Below are 23,617 nucleotides of genomic sequence, written 5' to 3' on the forward strand. Positions count from 1 at the left end.
AATTCCTTCCTAAGGTGGTTTCAGCTTTTCATGTGAACCAACCTATTGTGGTGCCTGCGGCTACTCGGGACTTGGAGGATTCCAAGTTACTGGACGTAGTCAGGGCCCTGAAAATATATGTTTCCAGGACGGCTGGAGTCAGGAAAACTGACTCGCTTTTTATCCTGTATGCACCCAACAAGCTGGGTGCTCCTGCTTCTAAGCAGACTATTGCTCGCTGGATCTGTAGCACGATTCAACTTGCACATTCTGCGGCTGGACTGCCGCATCCTAAATCTGTAAAAGCCCATTCCACGAGGAAAGTGGGCTCTTCTTGGGCGGCTGCCCGAGGGGTCTCGGCTTTACAACTTTGCCGAGCTGCTACTTGGTCGGGTTCAAACACATTTGCAAAATTCTACAAGTTTGATACCCTGGCTGAGGAGGACCTTGAGTTTGCTCATTCGGTGCTGCAGAGTCATCCACACTCTCCCGCCCGTTTGGGAGCTTTGGTATAATAGCCATGGTCCTTACGGAGTTCCCAGCATCCACTAGGACGTCAGAGAAAATAAGAATTTACTCACCGGTAATTCTATTTCTCGTAGTCCGTAGTGGATGCTGGGCGCCCATCCCAAGTGCGGATTGTCTGCAATACTTGTATATAGTTATTGCCTAACTAAAGGGTTATTGTTGTGAGCCATCTGTTCAGTGAGGCTCAGTTGTTGTTCATACTGTTAACTGGGTATGGTTATCACGAGTTGTACAGTGTGATTGGTGTGGCTGGTATGAGTCTTACCCTGGATTCCAAATCCTTTCCTGGTAATGTCAGCTCTTCCGGGCACACTTTCCCTAACTGAGGTCTGGAGGAGGGGCATAGAGGGAGGAGCCAGTGCACACCAGGTAGTCCTAATTCTTTCTTAGAGTGCCCAGTCTCCTTCGGAGCCCGCTATTCCCCATGGTCCTTACGGAGTTTCCAGCATCCACTACGGACTACGAGAAATAGAATTACCGGTGAGTAAATTCTTATTTTATGATCTGTATTTATGTTGCACAGGACATTAGGCGATCACACAGTTATTCAAGAGCATGTTGCTGGATTATGGGTAAATGGTTAAAAGTTTTGGTTTCCGCATGTTTAACTGTTAAACAATTTATTTGTGAGGTGTAAATCCAGCAGAGATGAGAAAATATGCATCTTGCTAAAAGCATGTTCTGCTAAGGAGGAGTAGGCGGTGTGGGGGGAATCGGGAGGTTATGAGTATAATGAACAGTCAGGGCCTATTTACACCACTTGCATTTTATCAGTTGCTTATACATCAGTGTCATGCATCTTAAGACCTATTTACACCACAATTTTTGTATGTACTGAACATGTGTATGTCAGAGTCATATTTATTAGTAGGGTCTTTTATTACAGCATTATATTTTTGTTATAACATGGTTCTGCAACTGAAAAGACATGATCTCTATTACAGCTCAGTCCATTTGTCTACAGCGAGTTTGCAAGAGAGCGAAACCTCCATGTGTCTTTACTTGACCGCCTGTATGAACATTACCCTGTGGATTTCCCATGTAGGATCCTGTTATGTGAGAACTACCGCTCACATGAGGCCATCATCAAGTAAGTGTCACCACGAATGCATAGTACATGGTGAGGCAAATAAATACCCAGATTGTAAAGGTTAACAAGAAAGGCATTGTAAATGCTATTCAGAATTTTAGTAAATAACCTAAAAGTGCATGGAAAACAGTTTTTCAATTGGTTTTGAATATATGGTTATTTCTTGGCGTACAGATGTGTCCTGGCGGGAGTGAGCTGGCAGCTCTGCTTACATCGGGGGTCTTTATTTTCAGACAATGCGGCTTATTTGCATCACTATGCAAATAGGACATACAAGCAGCTTATGCATATTATAATGATACGTAGCATGCCTATACTCTGTGTGACCGCGGCTGTATCTTCATACAAAGTGCCATGTTACAGTGATTTCCTGTGCATTTGTATGCAGATACAGCCGCATTCGCATACAGAATATAGGCATGCCGCATATCAATTTAATCAGCGTAAGCTGCTTGTGCATCCTATTTGCATAACAATGCTAGTATGACGCATTTTAATGGAACAAGTTGCAAATGAAGACACTCGGCGCTACTGAGCTACGGCATGATGTGTTTAGAAGAGCTGTTTAACGTGACTGTCGCAAAGATGTAGGAGGAAACATCTGTATAGCAGCCTTCAGCTCATTAATGCTGCGTGGTCTGTATTTGTAGACCTCGGCGTTCACATGATCCCTTTCAAGAAGCTGATGAGGATTGTTTTGTGCCCAGTAACAATAATTCTGCTTGTTAACATAGCCAGACAAATGAAAGTGAGCTTGCCAAGACGCTGGAAGTGACCTGCCAAGTCATGCAAAACTTCAGAAATTGACTACAAATATGTATAATGAATCAAAGCCACCGTCTGGATCAGCGTTTTTCAACCGCTGTGCCGCGGCACACTAGTGTGCCGCGAGCGGTTGCCAGGTGTGCCGCTGCCCGCCGCTGACATCACCCACCGGAAATGCCCGCCGCCTGTCAGAGGTGGATGCCGCTGCCTTCACTCGCTGCCTCGGCCAGCGATGTCCTCTTCCGCAGGCAGACCTATGGTGACGTGCGTGACTCATAGGTCACGCACGTCACGTAGCCCTGCCACCCGCCTGCTGCTGCCGGAGTCTCCGTCCCTTCTCAGCGTTAGTCACTGCTCTTGCCACAGACTGAGAGGGAGAACTCTTTTTTATGTACAGCAGCAGGGTAAATTAAATGAATGATGTTTTTATTTGTGTGTGTAATTACTGTGCGGGGGAAGGGGGGAGTAGGAAAGAGAGGGAGGCAGGCTATGTGTGCTATTACTGGTGTGGGGGCTGTGTGTGGTATCACTGGGGGGGGGGGGAGAGGCAAGCTGTGTGTGGTATTACATGGGGGGGCAGGCTACAGAGTGTGTGGAATTACTGGGGGGGGGGGAGGGGTGGCGAGCTGTGTGTGGAATTGATGGGGGGGGGAGACTGTGGAATAATATGGGGGGACAGTTTGTAGGTTTACTGGAAAGGGGGAGGGGGAGGTGAGGCCAATGAGTGGAATTACTATGGGGAGCAGTGTGTGGAATTAATGTGGGGGCCAAGGTGTTTTATTACTGCAGGGACTGATGTGCTTTATTACTTCTGGTGGCCAAAGTTCTTTATTAAAGTAGGGACCAATGTGTTTTATTACTGTGGGGGCCAATGTGCTTTATTACAGTGAGGGTGAAAGCATTAGTTTTATTACAGTGTTGGCTAATATATGTTGAGATTTGTAATTATATATTATATTTGATTTAAAAAAAAAAAAAACTGATGGTGTGCCTTGCCAATTATAAAATCTTTTTCAGTGTGCCACGGGTTTAAAAAGGTTGAAAATCACTGGTCTGGATGATATATCCAAAACCAACTGAAAATAAACTGTATTCCATACACATTTAGATTATGTACTACCCTTTTGAATAGCATCTACCATGCTATTTTAGTTAACCTTTAAATCTGGGAGTTTATTTGCCTCACTCTGTACTTTGGAACTTATATAGAAAAGAGCACGCTGTGTTCTAGGTCTGTCTAGCTAGCATAGACAAAATCATTCTCCACAGTGATCAATAGATCATTACTTTGAGATCACCATTTGTGAATGTATAAACATTTGTGGGGGTATTTGGACCGCGTACCCTAATTACAAACATAATCAGCAGTGCTATCATGCGGAGACTTGTAGTTCCACACAGAATAACGCAGATGCACACTCTACAGTACCAAGCACTGCTAATCAGAATAATTATAAGAAACTCTGCACTCGAACATAGAGAAAAAGCTAATTGCTCTTTTTGGCCAATACAGGTATGATGATGATTATTATTATTATTATTATTATTATTATTATTATTATTATTATTTCTGTGTTAATGTATAAACACTCAACAGTACAACCCTCAAGCAGATAATTTTTTCTTTACAGCATTGTCTTTAAAGCCTTAAGCCCCGTACAGGCGGGAAGAGATGTGTGCTGAGCGATCTATCAGTAACACCCCCCCCTTTCCCTGTCGCTCAGCACAGCGCACTGTGGGTGCTCACCCAGCGGGGAAATGAGCGACCTGCTAGATTGTGCCTGCGTGCAGGCCAAACTAGCCCCGGCGATAGCGACGCCAGGGGCCGCGCATCGCTATCGCTGTAGGGCATACACACAGAGCGATTGCTTAGAATGTAACCACTGATTTCTCTGTGTGTACCCCCCTTTACAACCTTTTATTTGCAGCCTCTCCCTTATCTCATGTTCCATTCACACCATGACTTCTGTAGCTGTTCCGCAGTGTCACCGAGATGCCTCAGGTGATCTGCTGTGTTACTTCAATAAATCTTTTCCTACAAAGTCATCTTTCTGTTCAATATTGCTTTTTTTTTTTTTTACTGCAACACAAACTGTTCTTGCTGATAATGATGTCACAGAGTTGGATAACCATGACTTGCTAATGCACAAGGTGTCATTTTGTTTGTGAATTATCTGCAGAGGAGGAATTTAGATGATGATATTAACAGCGGTGCATTGTAAATTCACAATCATTGTATATTGCCTGTGACACAGCTTTGTAGAGCCTTGTAGGCCCTCTATAGTCCGCTTTTGTTCTGTCACCTCTAAGCAAGCAGCCTTTTCTCAACAAATCTAGGTCACAAATCAGCAGCAGCAGAAAATGACAACTTCATTTAACTGCTGTAGATTATTGCGGGCAAATTAATTCCCTGGGGCTATCCAATTAGCCCCAAAGCCAGCAGTTATCAGCGGGTCGAAAGAATATCACAATCACTCGGTGGTTAACTGGCGCAACCATGTTACTGCACAAATTCGTAAAGTTTACACTGATTCTGTGTGTTAACGCCCGTTATAGTCCAGTTGATTAGCCCTTGGCGTTAAAGCCAAAGTCTACCCCCGTTTTCAACCACGGTCATTGCCCGCCAGCCGTTGAATTCCCCCATTAGTCTTCTAAAGTGAATTCTGCATTCTAATCCCCTTTTGAAGAATGGGTTATAGCCCTGAAATGTAGCGACTCCTAAAACTGCATAACTACGAACTTTTCCTATTAATGCCTCTTTAACTGTTACTGGTTTATATGTGGACTGTATGTATGTGTGTGTGTGTGTGTGTGTGTGTGTGTGTGTGTGTGTGTGTATATATATATATATATATATATATATATATAATCAAGAAGTATGTCCACGGCACTGTCAATAAACGAATAGGAGGCAGAAGTATAGCAACGTTTCAGAGGTTTATTCCTTCATCGTCAGGCACAAAATACAGTGTACAGAAATCTCACCTTTTACCCCGAGGTAACCCACGTGACGACGACGGCGTCCGGAAATCAGAGGGACGTCGTCCACATAGGACGTCATCCACCACTGTCCGTTGCCATGACCACCTAACAAACATACACAAAGTAGGATACAATGTAAGGGAGATGATGCATTGATACAAAATAACATAGATACAATCAACAGTATAGCAAAAGATGCTTAATTAAACAACTAACATAATAGTTATAAATGATTAGACAAATCACAAAATATAATGATGGAGACCATAATCAAATGATTGGGCAATAAACAAAATACAAGCATAGATCCCAGATTGTTCGTTAAGGCCCCTCGGAGCCAAAGTTTGTAAACAATGTATTAATCGTGCCTCATACCTCAGTAATCTAAGAGACCGGTCGCCTCTTCGCACATCAGGGGGAATATGATCGATGATAATATAACGGAGAGTGGCCAGACACTGGCCGGCAGTCATAAAGTGCCTGGCCACAGGTTGATCACTCTGTTTGGTGGTCAAAGCATTACGTATGGCATAACGGTGCGCAGCCATGCGTTCCCGCAAGGAGACAGAAGCTTTGAGAAATATTGCTGGTTACGATGATATAATAATACGCCCCGCAGACAAAGGCGGGGCAATTGTTATACAAGATTTAACTCAATATAGGGACGAGATTGATCGACAACTTGCCGACACTAATGTTTATAGATGTCTTGATAGCGATCCTACTGATGTCTTTATTGCCAGATTATCTCCTAAATTATGTGCAAAGATAATGTATTTGTATTAATTACTTAATACAGGTTCTTGCGCTATGACTGTGCTGGTTCTCTAAGCTGCTGTTAAAGTGAGAGACAGTCAATCTCTCATAAAATTGGAAATTACAACATATAAAAAAGAAAAAACAGCGCTAAGAATAAATCTAAAAACAGGTGTTTTCATAAAAACTAATCACATACGTTTAATGTTACTCAACATACATATATATAAAAAAATTCTCTCACAAATGTAAAACCATAATAGATGGAGCCTCTATAGCCAGTCTCTGACCACCGACAATTTGATATGTGTAGGCACACCTATTAATATTAGCAATGTCCCTGTGACCGGTCACAATATCAACAGGATCCTTAGTTTTAGATATGCAGATGTGTCCAATCTTGTGGTATAATTACCAGATGTTTAGTGGATTGGCCGGGTATCCCACCTAGCGAAGGTCCAGAGGCGGTCTCCGATCCAACACAGATGTTTGGTGGTTTTCCCTCTATTCATTTTCCACGTCCATAGGTTGAAGAGTGTCCAAGATGGCAATAACTGCAAAGGTGTCCTAAAGGTGGCTTTGAAGTGTCAGGGTCAAGGCTGGTCCCGTTACGCGTTTCGCTGGCGTTTGGCAGCTTTATTTAAGGGTGGGAGCGTAGCTCTGACAGGCTGCGCTCCGGTAAGGCTCAGCAACACACTGTGTAGGTGCTGTGAGGGGCGTCCTGAGCCGGCGCGAAACACCCTACACTGGTCCAGCAGCTATCAGGGGCTAATCCCGCTGTTAGCACTAACAAAACCTCAGGCCAGTTTAAACATTAGTGCGGGAAGCCGCGCACCATTACAAGGGGTGGGGCTTCCTCTCAGAGCGGATCCAGCACTCACCAGCGCCATTTTCTCCCTGCAGCTCGTAGGAGACGCTGACAGGGAGCGCTGCCCTCCACATGCTTCCAGCTATACCTCTGCGGTAGCAGGGGGGGGAGTGTGATAATACAACTAATTACCCTATTAAGTGTGGTTAGTCAGCGCCAGTCTTTTATCATAATAATTGCCTACAGGGGCGCTGTGTGGCGGGCACCTAATACTCTGTCTCTCTCTGAAGGTACTCTGGGGGAAACTGGCTGACATTTTCCTGTGTGTGTGTATATCCCACATTACCATGTCCAAGGACTCCGTGTCCCGTGCTGCAGAGTGTTTATCTTTTCCTGAGGAGTCTATTCCATGTACTCAGGAATGCAATATACTGTCTCAGCCTTCTGAATCTGAACCACCATGGGTGGATTTTTTAAGGGGGATGATATCCCAGATTTCAACTAGGATGTCACATTCTGAGAGGGAGACGCAAATTTTGAGAATCTGTGGAGGGCTTGCAGGCTTCGGCCTCCACTACGTCGTCTAAAAACCCACCTGCATACCCACATAAACGTCCACTTGCCCAGATAATGCAAGCTAACACGGATACCAACTCTGATACAGGGGACGGTGATGGGGATATGTAGGGGGGGGGGATGCCTCCCTTGCTAAAGGGGTGCAACTAATGATTGAAGCTATTAGGGGTGTTTTACACATTACTGAGAAGGTACCTGAACAAAAAGAGGAGACCTACTTTACTGTAAATATGACATCCTCGTTTACCTTCCCTGCTTCTAAGGAGGTAAACTCATTGTTTGAAAAATCCTGGGAAACCCCAGACAAAAAATTCCATATCCCTAAAAGAATGCTCATTGCTTTTCCTTTCCCTGAAGAGGACAGGAAAAAGTGGGAAAATCCACCTGTAGTAGACGCTTCTGTATCTAGGGTGTCAAAAAAGGTGGTTTTACCTGTCCCTGGTTCAACCGCCTTAAAGGAGCTGGCTGACCGCAAAATAGAGACTATGCTCAAATCACTATACATGGCTACAGGCGTGGCCTTAAGACCTACTATTGCTTGTGTGTGGATTTCTAAAGCCATAGTAAAGTGGTCAGGCACATTACTAGAGCAATTAGATACTATGGACAGGAGTGACATTGACTAGTTTTTACGTCACATACAGGATTCGGCAGGTTTCAAGGTGGAAGCCATGAAGGACATTGGCCTGCTTAATGCAAAGGCTACTTCCATGGCAGTCTCGGCACGCAGAGGACTCTGGCTTCGAAAATGGACTGCGGATGCGAAATCCAAGAAGAGCGTGGAAAATCTACCCTTCATAGGTGTGGCCCTGTTTGGGGAAGCACTGGATGCATGGATATCCACGGCAACTGCGGGTAAGTCGACCTTTCTTCCCTTCACAGCTGCACCGGCTAGGAAATCTTATCCTACGCTGCAGTCCTTTCGGACCGTGAAATTTAAAAATCCAAATTTAAAAAACCCTTCTTTAGAGGAGATCGGGGAAAATCCAGAAACCTTGCACTAACAGGCTCCCAGGAGCAGAAACCAGGTTCTGCTTCCTCCAAGTCTTCAGCATGACGGTGGACCTCACAGCCTGGGGATCGAGCAGGTGGGAGCAAGACTAAAAGATTTTAGTCACGTCTGGGCGGCGTCGTGCCTAGACCCCTGGGTAAAGGATATTGTTACCCAGGGTACAGACTGGAATTTCAAGTACTCCCATCTCACAGATTCTTTAAATCAGGCCAACCATCTTCGCCGACAGAAAGTACAATTCTTCAGGAAGCCATTCGAAAATTGATAAAAACAAATGTCATTGTTCCAGTTCCACCTCACCTAAAAAACAGGGGTTATTACTCAAACCTGTTTGTGGTACCAAAGCCGGATGGTTCGGTAAGGCCAATATTGAACCTAAAGACCTTGAACCCATACTTACAAGTGTTCAAGTTCAAGATGGAGTCTCTGAGAGCTGTGGTCTCAGGTCTGGAGGTGGGGGAATTCCTGGTATCCCTGGATATCAAGGATGCGTACCTTCACATTCCGATCTGGCTGCCTCACCAGGATTATCTAAGGTTTACACTACAGGACTGTCACTACCAGTTCCAAGCCCTACCATTTGGCCTCTCCACAGCACCGAGGGTGTTCACCAAGGTCATGGTGGAGATGATGCTGCTCCTCTGAAAACAGGGAGTAAACATAATTCCATATCTGGACGATCTGCTGATAAAGGCATATTCCAGGGAGAAGCTGTTGCAGAATATTGCTCTATCAAATCGACTACTCCAGGATCATGGGTGGATCCTGAACCTTCCAAAGTCACATGTGGAACCGACAAGGAGACTGCCTTTCCTAGGGATGATACTCGACACAGAAGTGCAGCGGGTGTTTCTACCTCTGGAGAAAGCGTTAGTGATCCAATCAATGGTCCGGGATGTCTTGAAACCAGCCCTGGTATCGGTTCATCAGTGCATTCGCCTTATGGGGAAGATGGTTGCCTCCTACAAGGCTCTACGGTACGGAAGATTTCATGCAAGGTTCTTCCAGCTGGATCTCCTGGACAAGTGGTCCGGATCACATCTTGACATGCGCCAGCGGATACGCCTATCGCCGAAAGCCAGGATTTCACTCCTGTGGTGGCTGCAAACTCCTCTCTTGCTCGAGGGGCGCAGGTTCGGGATTCAGAACTGGATTCTTCTAACCATGGATGCAAGCCTCAGAGGTTGGGGAGCTGTAACCCAGGGGGAAAACTTCCAAGGAAGGTGGTCAAGTCAGGAATCTGTCCTTCCAATAAACGTTCTGGAACTAAGGGCCATATACAACGGCCTTCTACAAGCGGCACATCTTCTGCAAGATCGGGCCATTCAGGTTCAGTCGGACAACGTCACGGCGGTGTCTTAAATAAACAGGCAGGGCGGAACGAAGAGCAGAGCTGCAATGTCAGAGGTAACGAGAATCCTCCTCTGGGCAGAAAAGCTGGCGCTGTCGGCGATCTTAATTCCGGGCGTGGACAACTGGGAAGCGGACTTCCTCAGCAGACACTATCTCCATCCAAGAGAATGGGGACTCCACCCAGAGGTTTTCGCAGAGGTAACAAGCCGGTGGGGCCTACCTCACATAGACATGATGGCCTCTCGCCTCAACAAGAAGCTTCGGAGGTACTGTTCCAGGTCAAAAGACCCGCAAGCAGTGGCAGAGGACGCCCTGGTAACTTCGTGGGTGTTCCACTCTGTGTACGTATTCCCTCCACTGCCACTCATCCCAAGGATTCTCAAACTAATCAAAAGAACAAAAGTTCAGGCGGTCCTCATTGGTTCGGACTGGCCAAGATGGGCTTGGTACGCAGATCTTCTGGAATTACTGCTGGAGGATCCGATGCCTCTTCCTCTTCGCGAGGATCTTCTAGAACAGGGTCCGTTCACCTATCAAGAATTACCGCGGCTACGTTTGACGGCATGGAGGTTGAACGCCATATCTTAGCTAGGATGGGCATTCCGAACAAGGTAATTCCTACTCTGATCCAAGCTAGGAAGGGGGTAACGTCTAAACATTACCATCATCGGATTTGGAAAAAGTACGTGTCTTGGTGTGAATCCAAGAAGTTTCCTATGGTGAAGTTTCATCTGGGACGTTTCCTCCTCTTTCTGCAAGCTGGTGTGGATGTTGGCCTACGCTTGGCCTCCATCAAGGTCCAGATTTTGGCCATGTCCATTTTATTCCATAAACAATTGGCTGCTCTTCCTGAGGTTCAGACTTTCTTGAAAGGAGTTCTGCACATCCAACCACCCTTTGTGCCTACTACGGCACCTTGGGATCTTAATGTGGTGCTGCAGTTCCTGCATTTGGATTGGTTCGAACCTTTACAGGAGGTGGACGTAAAGTTTCTTACTTGGAAGAGAGTCACACTGTTAGCATTGGCATCTGCAAGACGTGTGTCTGAATTGGGGACATTGTCGCACAAGAGCCCCTACTTGATTTTCCATGAAGATAGCGCTGAACCCAGAACGTGTCAGCAATTTCTTCCAAAGGTTGTGTCGGCTTTTCATATCAACCAACCTATTGTGGTGCCAGTGGCTACTGATACCTCGATTACCTCAAAGTCCCTGGATGTTGTGCGGACTTTGAAACTATATGTGAAGAGAACTACTCGTCACAGGAAGTCGGACGCACTTTTTGTCCTTTTGATCCCAACAAGATTGGGTGTCCTGCTTCTAAGCAGACCATTTCTCGCTGGATCAGGCTTACTATCCAGCATGCTTATTCAACAGCATTTTTGGTTTGTCCAAAATCTGTACACGTAAAGTGGGTTCTTCCTGGGTGGCTGCCCGGGGTGTCTCGGCTCTTCAGCTTTGCCGAGCGGCTACTTGGTCTGGGTCGAACACGTTTGCCAAGTTTTACAAGTTCGATATTTTGGCCTCTGAGTACCTAAAGTTTGGTCAGTCAGTTCTGCAGGAACCTCAGCAATCTCCCTCCCGTACTGTGCGAGCTTTGGTACATCCCCATGGTGCTAAATTGGACCCCAGCATCCTCTAGGACGTAAGAGAAAATAGGATTTTAATTACCTACCGGTAAATCCTTTTCTCGTAGTCCGTAGAGGATGCTGCGTGCGCGCCCAGTGCTTTGTATCCCTGCATTGTTTCTTGTTTAACTATGTTGGTTCAGCCGGGCTGACCCGTTGCAAGTTGGTTAGTTTGGCTTTCCTTTTTGTTCTGTGTGAGCTGGTGTGAATCTCACCACTATCTGTGTATTTCCTTCTCTCGAAGTATGGCCGTCTCCTTGGCCACAGTTTCTAGACTGAGTCTGGTAGGAGGGGCATAGAGGGAGGAGCCAGCCCACACTCTTAAACTCTTAAAGTGCCAATGGCTCCCAAAGGACCCATCTATACCCCATGGTACTAAATTGGACCCCAGCATCCTCTACGGACTACGTCATTAAAATCCTATTTTTGCTGTCAAAATTGGCGGGCAGCTGGAGACTGGTGTGTGGGACACTCTGTGGAAGTATATTTACTGCTGAAGGGTTTGAAAGGGGGATCCCCTGCAGCTTCTGGTTCTCATTGTTATTATCACCACAGTACAATCCATCTCAAGTGGTCCAATTTCAAACTTTGTAATTGCTTTATCATTCTTAAAGCGCATCATTTTTTTTTTTTTTTTTTGGGGGGGGGGGGGGTCAGTCATTGCCCCTATATGCCAATACTCCTAAATAACAAATTTTTCTTTTACTCGTCTCTTTTTAAAAATGGCAGCCATCATTAAATCATGTCTGACAATGATCTACGTTTGTAGGTGTTTATTCAAATGACATTGTTCTCCGCAAAGTTTGGGCTGCATCTTTAATCACGTATTGATTATCTTATCTCACTTAAAACCAAAACACATATAGGCCTTCAAGGGTAATTTTCATACAATCTGGTTGTCTCTTGGGTCACTTGACACCAAAATGATCAGGTATTCTATTATAACCCTTTTTTTTTTAATGTCAATGAATTGTGTTTTTCTGTTTTAATGGCTCTTAATGTGTTCTTTCCACAAGAATCGCTCCAAATGGTAATTTACGTTATGGTGAAGAGGTCATTTATGGATATCAAAGATGCATACTTTCCACATCGAGGGAAACCACAAGATAGCTAGATGATGTTTCTATTTTTCATCTAATTTTAATTGTTTCCCTCTAGCCCCTTATCACCTTGGCCTTTATATTGAGTATTTTACTCTGCCAGATGGTCCTTATTGTGTCATTTCTGGAAGATAAAAAATAAATAAATTTCATACTACAATGAGAAACTGAATTTGAGGGCCTGCCAGTGGTAAAAAAACAAAACCGGGTACATGAGTGGCGTTGGGGCATTTACATCTATTGGGCCGATTCAATTGTTTTCTGCGCTGCCGCCACTAGAGAGCACCCGACCGCAGCAATTCAGTTGTTCTGGCGCCCATCGGCCGCAAAGGACACTTTTTGTCTCGAAGCCTCCTGAGGTGTGAGAAAAAAACGTGTGGAAACTCGGCACTTTGGGCCTGAACGCCAAAAGCAGGGAGTTTAGACAGTTTTAGCCATTTTAGATGGCTAAACCCGGTCTGTTTGGGCACGACATGTGCAATGTGAATTGTGTTGAATTGTGACAATTGTTTGGGCTTCTAAAAAGTCCTGTTTAGAAAGGATTTTTAGATGCCCAAAACTATTCAATCAGCCCCATTGAGTACCGAATTCAGTTTCATTAAGGGAGCATGCGGGCCATAAACATTTTGAGCTCATGTTCATAATTTTGGTATTGTGCTGTTCAAATAATTTTTTTTTAGTGCTTGATGGTCCAAACAGGCGGTTATTACCAAGCGAGTTTGTTCTTGTATTTTGGTCTTGTACATCCCATTTTTGGAAAATGTAATGGGTGACTTTGAGTTACCAATGCCTGGATCCAGGTCAATTGTATCTCCATCCTCCGTTATTCCAGGATTTTATTTAGCTATGAGGACCTCATGAGATTTGCTGTAACCATGTATCAGTCACAAGCTTTTCATTTTACAGAACCTGAACATAGGCTACAGAAAGTAGCAGAGAAGGCCTATCTCTTTTTTGCATTCATTACTCAGTGACACTCTTGGCAGTTCTATATTATATACCCACCAAATTTTATTGTAGGTTACACTAGGGTGTGCCAAGATGATGATAATCTATCATGGCTGGTCTAGAATGTCTGGTACAGTTTGGTTTACCTACTGTATTCATTGCTTGACCCCAAAGTCTCACCCTTTTATCTATACCTATAGATGTGTCCACTTACATCTAGCCTACTTGCTAGTTAAACAGCCCTTTTAGTCGACTCTATCTCTGAGCGTCTTTACGTGTAACTTTCCATTAAAATGCGTCTTACTCACAAAATGATGCATGTAGGACGCAAAAGCAGCTTATGCTGATTAAAATATGTGGCATGCCTATATTCTTTGTGCAACCGCGGCTACGAAATGGTACGTTAGTGTTTTCCTAGAAAACACTGTCACGTAGCATTTTGTATGTAGATGCAGACGCATGCAGAATATAGACATACCACATATTTTAATCAGCAGAGTCTGCTTGTGTGTCCTATTCGCATAGCGATGCATTTTCAGCACAAAAAGATGTCTGACGCTAACGGAGTTGCACGGGACCTGTCGGTCACTCATGCCAGGCATCTCCCGCTGTGTGGCATATTGAGGCAAGATATATGAGGACCCATCTGTGTCTTTGGTTACAAGAAAAGAAAAATCCTTTTGTCTAATGTTTGTGGACATGCAAACCCATCCCAGTAAGTAGCTGCTCCCCTTTATATTATTGTTTCTTTCTTTTTTCTTTTTGTTACTTCATATAACTTGGCTACTCGTAATCTGACAGCAGAGTGAATTGACGGGGGAATTACAGTATAGCGAGTGGATGAATCTGGTTTCCTTCCAGTACCTGCCACCTAGTGCATGGGGTTTTCAACTCCTGACCTCCAATATTCCTGACAGCTTTTGTTTTTAGGATTTCTGTCTGTGGAAGCAGGTGGCTAATTACTGTGTATGTATAATAGATTAACTCACTTGTGTATGATGAAAGAACTCCTGAAAAGATGACCTTTTTGGAGCAACTGAGCATTGGCGTTGAAGCCCTTGCCCCCCCCCCCCCCCCCAATAGTCTATCTCTCTACATGCACAGGAGAAAATTATTTTTAGTAGTTAAAAAAACAAAAAAGTACAGTACCCTTGTGAAAGAGTGGTGTGATTTTTTTTTTATTTCTTTCTTTTTTTATCTTCACTATCACAGTTACACTTCTGAGCTGTTTTACGAGGGAAAGCTCATGGCCAGCGGCAAGCAGCCGGCGCATAAGGATTTTTACCCTCTAACGTTTTTCACTGCACGAGGAGAGGATGTTCAGGAGAAGAACAGCACAGCTTTCTTCAACAATGCTGAGGTATAGACTGGGTTTGGTTTCTATTTACAAACAGAACAAAACTTACCAGTCAGGAGTAAAATGGGCTGCATTACATAAAGTGGACATTTGTATATGCTTGTGATTGTGATATAATACTGTGCACAGGACAGTTGTTTTTTTAGGAGTAAAGGGGATAGACAAAGTATCTGACAGTATGCAGTCATAATGTCAACAAGAACATTGACAACAATGTTCTTTTTGGCATGATGACCCCAGTAAAATGCTAATTAAAGCAGTTTAACGCAGTTGGTAGTATAACTGATGACAGCGTTAATGATTTTATTAGCATTTTACCAGGGTCGTCCATGTTTTTGTTGACTGTGAGGGGTATTCATTTCGTGACGAGTTTTCCGACAGTCGGAAAACCGGCACTAATTCGACCGTTGGCTATTCAGTCGTTTTCAACAGGTTTTTGTGCTGTTTTCACCATGCCTTTTCGTTTTTTTTTTTCTTTGTCGAATCTGCATGTGCGAGAACAGACCAAAAAACTGTCAAATGCCTGCAAATTCGACAAAACACGTGGATCGGCGGCATATTCACCAATCCACGTGGTTTTAGCCCGGTCGGATTTTTTGACAAGTCGAAAAGACTGGCCAAGCTTTGAATAGGTCGAATGTGTATTCGACCAGCAAACTGGCGAAAAGTGCAGTTTCTCATACGTCCTAGAGGATGCTGGGGATGCTTCAAGAACCATGGGGTATAGACGGGATCCGCAGGAGACATTGGCACTTTAAAACTTTAAAAAGGGTGTGAACTGGCTCCTCCCTCTATGCCCCTCCTCCAGACTCCAGTTTAGAATCTGTGCCCAGCGAGACTGGTTGCACACTGGGGAGCTCTCCAGAGTTTCTCAGAAAAAGACTTATGTTAGGTTTATTATTTTCAGGGAGAACTGCTGGCAACAGTCTCCCTGCATCGTGGGACTTAGGGGAGAGAAGTCAGACCTATTTCTGTGAGTTTCAAGGCTCTGCTTCTTAGGCTACAGGACACCATTCGCTCCTGAGGGTCTGAACGCTAGGTACGCCTAGATGCTCGTTCCCGAAGCTTGCCGTCACCCCCCTTGCAGATCCAGTAGTCAGAAGAGATCAGAAGACTTCAGTGACGGCTTGGAGGTACCGCACAGCAGCCGCGCTGCGCGCCATGCTCCCACACACAGCGGCACTACAGGGCGCAGGGGGGGTGGGGGGGCGCGTTTCACCCTGGGCAGCATGTAAATCCTCTTTGGACCTGGCAAAAGTGGGTTTTAAGTGCCTAGTCACTGAATCCGGGCCCCCGCCAGTATAAATATTGAATAAAATAGCGGGACTGAAGTGCGCCATTGAGGGGGCGTGGCTTAGCCCTCACAGCTCTCACCAGCGCCATTTTCTCACCACAGAGCTGCAGAGACGCTGGCCTTCCTCTCCCCTGCTGTACAAGTAACAGGGTGCAAAAAAAGGGGGGGGGGGCACAGTATATTTGGTGCTATTTTATGTAATATAAAGCGCTAACAGGTCTGGGACTTTATATAAAAGTGTTCAGAACCGGGATATGCGCTGGGTTGTGAGCTGGCCAGCTCCCTCTGTGTTTCTTTGACATGCTTTACTGTGGGTCTGTCCCCTATATGCCCAGTGTGTTTGTGTGTGTTGGTGCACGTGTGTCGACATGTCTGAGGCAGAGTGCTCTTCCCAGGAGGAGACTGGATTAGGGAAAGAAACGGCTGTGGGAGTGACCCTGTCGGCACCGCCGACTCCTGATTGGGTAAATGTTCTGAGTGCTTTGAATGCAAATGTGGCTCGGTTGAATAAAAGATTGGATAAATCGGAGTCTCAAAACCAGGCATGGAAAATATCCGTAGAGGATGTGTTGTCCCAGGTTCAGACCCCCTCGGGGTCACAAAAGCGTTCATTTACCCAGATACAGATACCGACACGGACTCTGACTCCAGTGTCGACTATAGTGATGCCAGATTAAATCCAAAACTGGCTAAGAGCATTCAGTTCATGATTGTGGCGATAAAAGACGTGTTACATATCACGCAGGTTCCTGATACAAGGGTCTGTATGTTTAAAGGAAAGAAACCTGAGCTAAGGTTTCCTCCCTCTCATGAACTGAACACGCTTTTTGAACAGGTCTGGGAAAATCCTGATAAGAAGTTTCAGATTCCCAAGAGAATTCCGGAGGCATATCCGTTCCCCTCGGGGGATAGGGAAAAGTGGGAGTCACCCCCCACTGTGGACAAAGCTTTATCACGGCTGTCCAAAAAGGTGGCGCTGCCGTCCCGTGAAACGGTAGCCCTAAAGGAACCTGCGGATCATAAGCAGGAAAATACTTTGAAATCCATTTATGTCACTGCGGGTACACTGCTCAGACCTGCCGTGGCTTCGGCATGGGTAAGTAGCGCTATTGAAAAATGGGCAGATAACTTGTCATCTGATATAGATACCCTGGACAGGGATAGCGTTCTTTTGACACTGGGTCATATCAGGGACGCTGCAGCCTATCTAAAGGAAGCTGCGAGAGACATTGGCCTTTTGGGATAAAGGGCCAATTCCATGGCAGTCTCAGCCAGGAGAGCATTGTGGATTCATCAATGGAATGCTGATGCGGACTCTCTAAGAAGGCTGTGGAGTCTCTGCCGTATAAAGGTGGTGTCTTGTTTGGTGACGGCCTCACTGACCTGGTATCTACGGCTACCGCGGGTAAGTCATCATTTTTACCTTATGTTCCTGCACAACAAAAGATAACGCACCACTATCAGATGCAGTCCTTTCGACCAAAAAAATACAAAAAAGGCAGAGGGACTTCCTTCCTTACTAGAGGAAGAGGAAAGGGAAAAAGGTCACCGGCTGTGGCAAGTTCCCAAGAGCAGAAGTCCTCACCGGCTGCTGCCAAATCCGCCGCATGGCGCTGGGGCTCCTCTGAGGGAGTCAGCACCGGTGGGGGCACGTCTCAAACTCCTCAGTCAATTCTGGGCTCGTTCGGGCCTAGACCCATGAGTTTTTTAGAAATAGTGTCCCAGGGTTACCAACTAGAGTTTCAAGACGTTCCCCCTCGCCGATTTTTCAAATTGGCCTTACCAGCTTCCCTTCAGGACAGGGAGGTAGTATGCGAAGCAATACAAAAATTGTGTCTAAATCAGGTCATTGTCAGGGTTCCCCTGTCGCAACAGGGAGAAGGCTTTTATTCCAGCCTGTTCGTGGTACCGAAGCCAGACGGCTCAGTCAGACCAATCCTGAACCTCAAATCCCTCAATTTCTACCTAAGGAAATTCAAATTCAAGATGGAATCTCTCCGGGCAGTGATCTCCAGTCTGGAGGAGGGGGAGTTTATGGTGTCGGTAGATATAAAGGATGCCTACTTGCATGTTCCCATTTATCCTCCACATCAGGCTTATATGAGGGTTGCGTTGCAGGATTGCCATTATCAGTTTCAGACGTTGCCGTTTGGCCTGGCCAAGGCTCCGAGAATTTTCACCAAAGTAATGGCGGAAATGATGGTTCTCCTGCGCAAGCAGGGAGTCACAATTATCCCGTACTTGGACGATCTCCTGATAAAGGCGAGATCCAAGGAGCAATTACTGCAGAACATTACGCTCTCCCTGACAATTCTGCAACAACATGGTTGGCTCCTAAACATGCCAAAATCACAGTTGGTTCCGACAACACGGCTGTCATTCTTGGGTATGATTCTGGACACAGACTTGCAGAGAGTCTTTCTTCCAGTGGAAAAGGCTCTGGAAATTCAGAACATGGTCAAACAGATTCTGAAACCAGCAAGAGTGTCGATTCGTCAATGCACTCAGTTGCTGGGGAAGATGGTGGCAGCCTACGAGGCCATTCAGTTTGGCAGATTCCATGCCAGGGTGTTTCAGTGGGACCTGTTGGACAAGTGGTCCGGGTCGCACCTGCACATGCGCTGGAAAATAATCCTGTACTCAAGGACCAGAATCTCCCTCCTGTTGTGGCTGCACAGCTCTTATCTCTTAGAGGGTCGCAGGTTCGGGATTCTGGATTGGATCCTGGTGACCACGGATGCAAGTCTCCAAGGCTGGGGAGCAGTCACACAGGGAGAAAAGTTCCAGGGAAAATGGTCAAGCCAGGAAGCTTGTCTACACATAAACATTCTGGAATTAAGGGCCATTTACAACAGCCTTCTGCAAGCGGAACATCATCTTCGCGGTCTGCCTGTCTTGATTCAGTCAGACAACATAACAGCAGTGACGTACATAAACCGCCAGGGCGGCACAAAGAGCAGAGCGGCAATGACAGAGGCCACAAAAGTTCTCCGCTGGGCGGAAAGACATGCAAGCGCTCTGTCAGCGGTCTTCATTCCAGGCGTGGACAACTGGGAAGCAGACTTCCTCAGCAGACATGATCTCCATCCAGGAGAGTGGGGTCTTCATCAAGAGGTCTTTGCAGAAGTGACAAGTCGTTGGGGAACTCCTCAAATAGACATGATGGCGTCTCGCCTCAACAAGAAACTTCAGAGATATTGTTCCAGGTCGAGGGACCCTCAAGCAATAGCGGTGGACGCGCTAGTGACACTGTGGGTGTTTCAGTCGGTCCATGTGTTCCCTCCACTTCCACTCATTCCAAAATTGATAAAGATCATAAGAAGAACAAGGGTTCATGCAATACTCATTGTTCCAGACTGGCCAAGTAGGGCCTGGTATCCGGATCTTCAGGAATTACTCATAGGAGATCCCTTGCCTCTTCCTCTACGAGAGGACCTGTTACATCAGGGGCCGTTTGTGTATCAAGACTTACCGCGGCTGCGTTTGACGGCATGGCAGTTGAACGCCAAATCCTAGCCCGAAAGGGTATTCCCAATGAAGTCATTCCCACACTGCTTCAGGCTAGAAAAGAAGTAACGGCGAAACATTACCACCGTATTTGGAGAAAATATGTGTCTTGGTGTGAATCCAAGAAGGCCCCTACGGAGGAATTTCAGCTGGGGCATTTTCTGCAGGCGGGTGGGATGCGTACCTAAAGTTAGGCTCCATTAAAGTACAAATTTCAGCCTTATCAATTTTCTTTCAAAAAGAATTGGCCTCCCTTCCAGAAGTTCAGACTTTCGTGAAAGGCGTGCTGCACATCCAACCTCCCTTTGTGCCCCCAGTGGCATCATGGGATCTTAATGTGGTGTTGCAGTTCCTGCAATCTCATTGGTTTGAACCTTTAAGGTTGAATTGAAATTCCTCACTTGGAAAGTGGTCATGCTGTTGGCCTTGGCATCCGCAAGGCGGGTGTCTGAATTAGCGGCTTTGTCTCACAAAAGCCCCTATTTAATCTTCCATGCAGATAGAGCGGAGTTGAGAACTCGTCAGCAATTTCGGCCAAAAGTGGTATCATCGTTTCACGTGAACCAGCCTATTGTGGTGCCAGTGGCTACTGAAGCCTTGGCGGAATCGAAGTCTCTCGATGTGGTCAGAGCTTTGAAGATTTATGTCGCCAGAACGGCTCAGATTAGGAAAACGGAGGCTCTGTTTGTCATGTGGGCTCCCAACAAGATTGGGGCTCCTGCTTCCAAGCAAACTATTGCACGCTGGATCTGTAATACGATTCAGCATGCTCATTCTACGGCGGGACTGCCGTTACTGAAATCGGTGAAGGCCCATTCTACCAGAAAGGTGGGCGCATCCTGGGCGGCTACCCGAGGGGTCTCGGCATTACAGCTTTGCCGAGCAGCTACTTGGTCGGGATCAAACACCTTTGCGAAGTTTTACAAATTTGATACCCTGGCTGATGAGGATCTCTTGTTTGGTCAGTCGGTGCTGCAGAGTCATCCGCACTCTCCCGCCCGTTCTAGAGCTTTGGCATAAACCCCATGGTTCTTGAAGCGTCCCCAGCGTCCTCTAGGACGTATGAGAAAATAGGATTTTAATACCTACCGGTAAATCCATTTCTCTTAGTCCGTAAAGGATGCTGGGCGCCCATCCCAGTGAGAACTGTATCTGCAGTTATTAGGTATGGTTACACACATGTTGTGTTGCGTTAAGTCAGACTGTTGCTGACGTTATTCATGCCGTTGCATGCGTTGTTGAATGCCATGGTGTACGGCATGTTTGTGGTGTGAGCTGGTATGTATCTCACCTTAGTTTAAATTAAATAAATCCTTCTCCTCGAAATGTCCGTCTCCCTGGGCACAGTTCCTATAACTGGAGTCTGGAGGAGGGGCATAGAGGGAGGAGCCAGTTCACACCCCTTTTAAAGTCTTAAAGTGCCCATGTCTCCTGCGGATCCCGTCTATACCCCATGGCTCTTGAAGCGTCCCCAACATCCTCTACGGACTTTACCGGTAGGTATTAAAATCCTATTTATTTTTTTGACAAGTTGAAAGAAACGGCAGGAATTGAATACCCCCCCCCCCCCCTCCCTCCCCCCCTCATAATGTACTACCCCCATATCTGGCGTTGAGGAAAACATAAGCAAGTAACACACTGTGGGGCAGATTTATTAAGCCTGGTGAAGTGATAAAGTGGAAGGTGATAACGCACAAGCCAAACAGCTCCTAACCGCCTTTTTTTAAACCCAGCATGTAACATGGAATTTAGGAGCTGATTGGCTGATGCGTTATCACCTTCCACTTTATCACTTCACCAGGCTTAATAAATCTGCCCCTGTATGACCAATATGTGACTTTTGTTGCTGATGTAAATTTCTTGTGTATTGTGTATGGAATTTACATATTCCGCTGTGCTTACTTTTATAATATATGATGTTTTTTTTAATTTGTATTAATATGAAGCTGCACATGTTGTTATCAGTACCCTACTCATTTAGAGTGCGTTCCACTGCTTTATACACAGTTTCAGGTTACAAATCATTTACAAACTGTCACACAACCTTATAAGTGCGACATTTTAAGAGCATTTCATCAGTTTATACTAATTTACTTATTTATTAAATTCGTAGATAATGAAAAGTCCCTCTGTAGCTTTTTGTGTCTCAGGTCTGAGATGTTGTATGCAGTTAAGTGTTACTCTTACTTCCCTTACTATAGACCACAGGTTCTCAAACTCGGTCCTCAGGACCCCACACAGTGCATGTTTTGCAGGTATCCCAGCAGGTGCACAGGTGTAATAATTACTCACTGACACATTTTAAAAGGTCCACAGGTGGAGTTAATTCTTTTACTTGCAATTCTGTGAGGAGAACTGCAAAACATGCACTGTGTGGGGTCCTGAGGACAATATTTAAAGACCGTATATATTGTTGCTTTTTTAGAATCTCTGAGTTGTTGGACCTTGATAATTGCGAGAATCCTCTCTTACCCATTTGATATGTTAAGTATCCTCAGACTGTTCACTGATTTTAGGGAATTTAAAGTGGCCCCGGAAAAAGTTACTGAATATGGCTCCATGTAGGCAGGATAAAATCAACTGTAGGATGGGCCCAACACAATCATTGGTTAGGTTAGCAGACCTTTAGCCCTAGCAACATTACAATACATACAGCATTCTAGTGCATGGAGCATCCCAGTGAGCGTATTGTGTGTACAATTTTGAGGGGGAAAATTAATTTATTCCATTTTGGAATAAGGCTGTAACATAACAAAATGTGGAAAAAGTAAAGCTCTGTGAATACTTTCCGGATGCTACGTACGTACGTACATATAATTTATATAAATAATAATTGAACCTAGCAGCTCACATAGCTATGGGCACGCTGTAAAAATCCTAGTGAAGCTTTTATGACCGGCCCATACAGAAAAAAATATTTGCCCTCAGAATAATTGTGCTACTATTAGTTATGACAGTGGTTATCAAACTTTTTTGATTCTTGGCGCCTAGAGTATCAGACTTTTTTCACGGTACCCATAGGCCAGGCATGTCCAAACTGCGGCCCTCCAGCTGTTGAGAAACTACACATCCCAGCATGCCCTGACACAGTTTTAGCATTATCTGACAGCAAAACTGTGTTAGGGCATGCTGGGATATGTAGTTTCACAACAGCTGGAGGGCCGCAGTTTGGACATGCCTGCCATAGGCCAAACGTTTCTTATTGAGATATTTATAAATAAATATTAAATAAATTGTGTTTCTCTGACGTCCTAGTGGATGCTGGGGACTCCGTAAGGACCATGGGGAATAGCGGCTCCGCAGGAGACTGGGCACAAAAGTAAAGCTTTAGAACTACCTGGTGTGCACTGGCTCCTCCCCCTATGACCCTCCTCCAAGCCTCAGTTAGATTTTTGTGCCCGAACGAGAAGGGTGCACACTAGGTGGCTCTCCTGAGCTGCTTAGTGAAAAGTTTAGTTTTAGGTTTTTTATGTTCAGTGAGACCTGCTGGCAACAGGCTCACTGCATCGAGGGACTAAGGGGAGAAGAAGCGAACTCACCTGCGTGCAGAGTGGATTGGGCTTCTTAGGCTACTGGACATTAGCTCCAGAGGGACCGATCACAGGCCCAGCCATGGATAGGTCCCAGAGCCGCGCCGCCGGCCCCCTTACAGAGCCAGAAGACAGAAGAGGTCCGGAAAATCGGCGGCAGAAGACGTCCTGTCTTCAACAAGGTAGCGCACAGCACTGCAGCTGTGCGCCATTGCTCTCAGCACACTTCACACTCCGGTCACTGAGGGTGCAGGGCGCTGGGGGGGGGCGCCCTGAGACGCAATAAAAACACCTTGGATGGCAAAAAAAATGCATCACATATAGCTCCTGGGCTATATGGATGAATATAACCCCTGCCAGAATACACAGAAAAACGGGAGATAAGGCCGCCAAGAAGGGGGCGGA

The 23,617-nt window shown here is 45.6% G+C and overlaps 1 protein-coding gene across 3 annotated transcripts in view; it reads left to right on the forward strand.

Annotated features, from left to right (window-relative positions):
* Positions 1-23,617, forward strand: part of HELZ (helicase with zinc finger) — a 403,350-nt gene that overhangs the window by 270,144 nt on the left and 109,589 nt on the right. For all 3 annotated transcript variants that reach the window (XM_063960827.1, XM_063960829.1, XM_063960828.1), the window contains exons 18-19: positions 1,452-1,597; positions 14,737-14,884. In XM_063960827.1, coding sequence (XP_063816897.1) covers positions 1,452-1,597; positions 14,737-14,884 — 294 coding nt within the window. The remainder of the gene's footprint in view (positions 1-1,451; positions 1,598-14,736; positions 14,885-23,617) is intronic.

The sequence above is a fragment of the Pseudophryne corroboree genome, chromosome 3, assembly GCF_028390025.1.
Source record: "Pseudophryne corroboree isolate aPseCor3 chromosome 3, aPseCor3.hap2, whole genome shotgun sequence".
In the NCBI taxonomy this organism is placed as follows: domain Eukaryota; kingdom Metazoa; phylum Chordata; class Amphibia; order Anura; family Myobatrachidae; genus Pseudophryne; species Pseudophryne corroboree.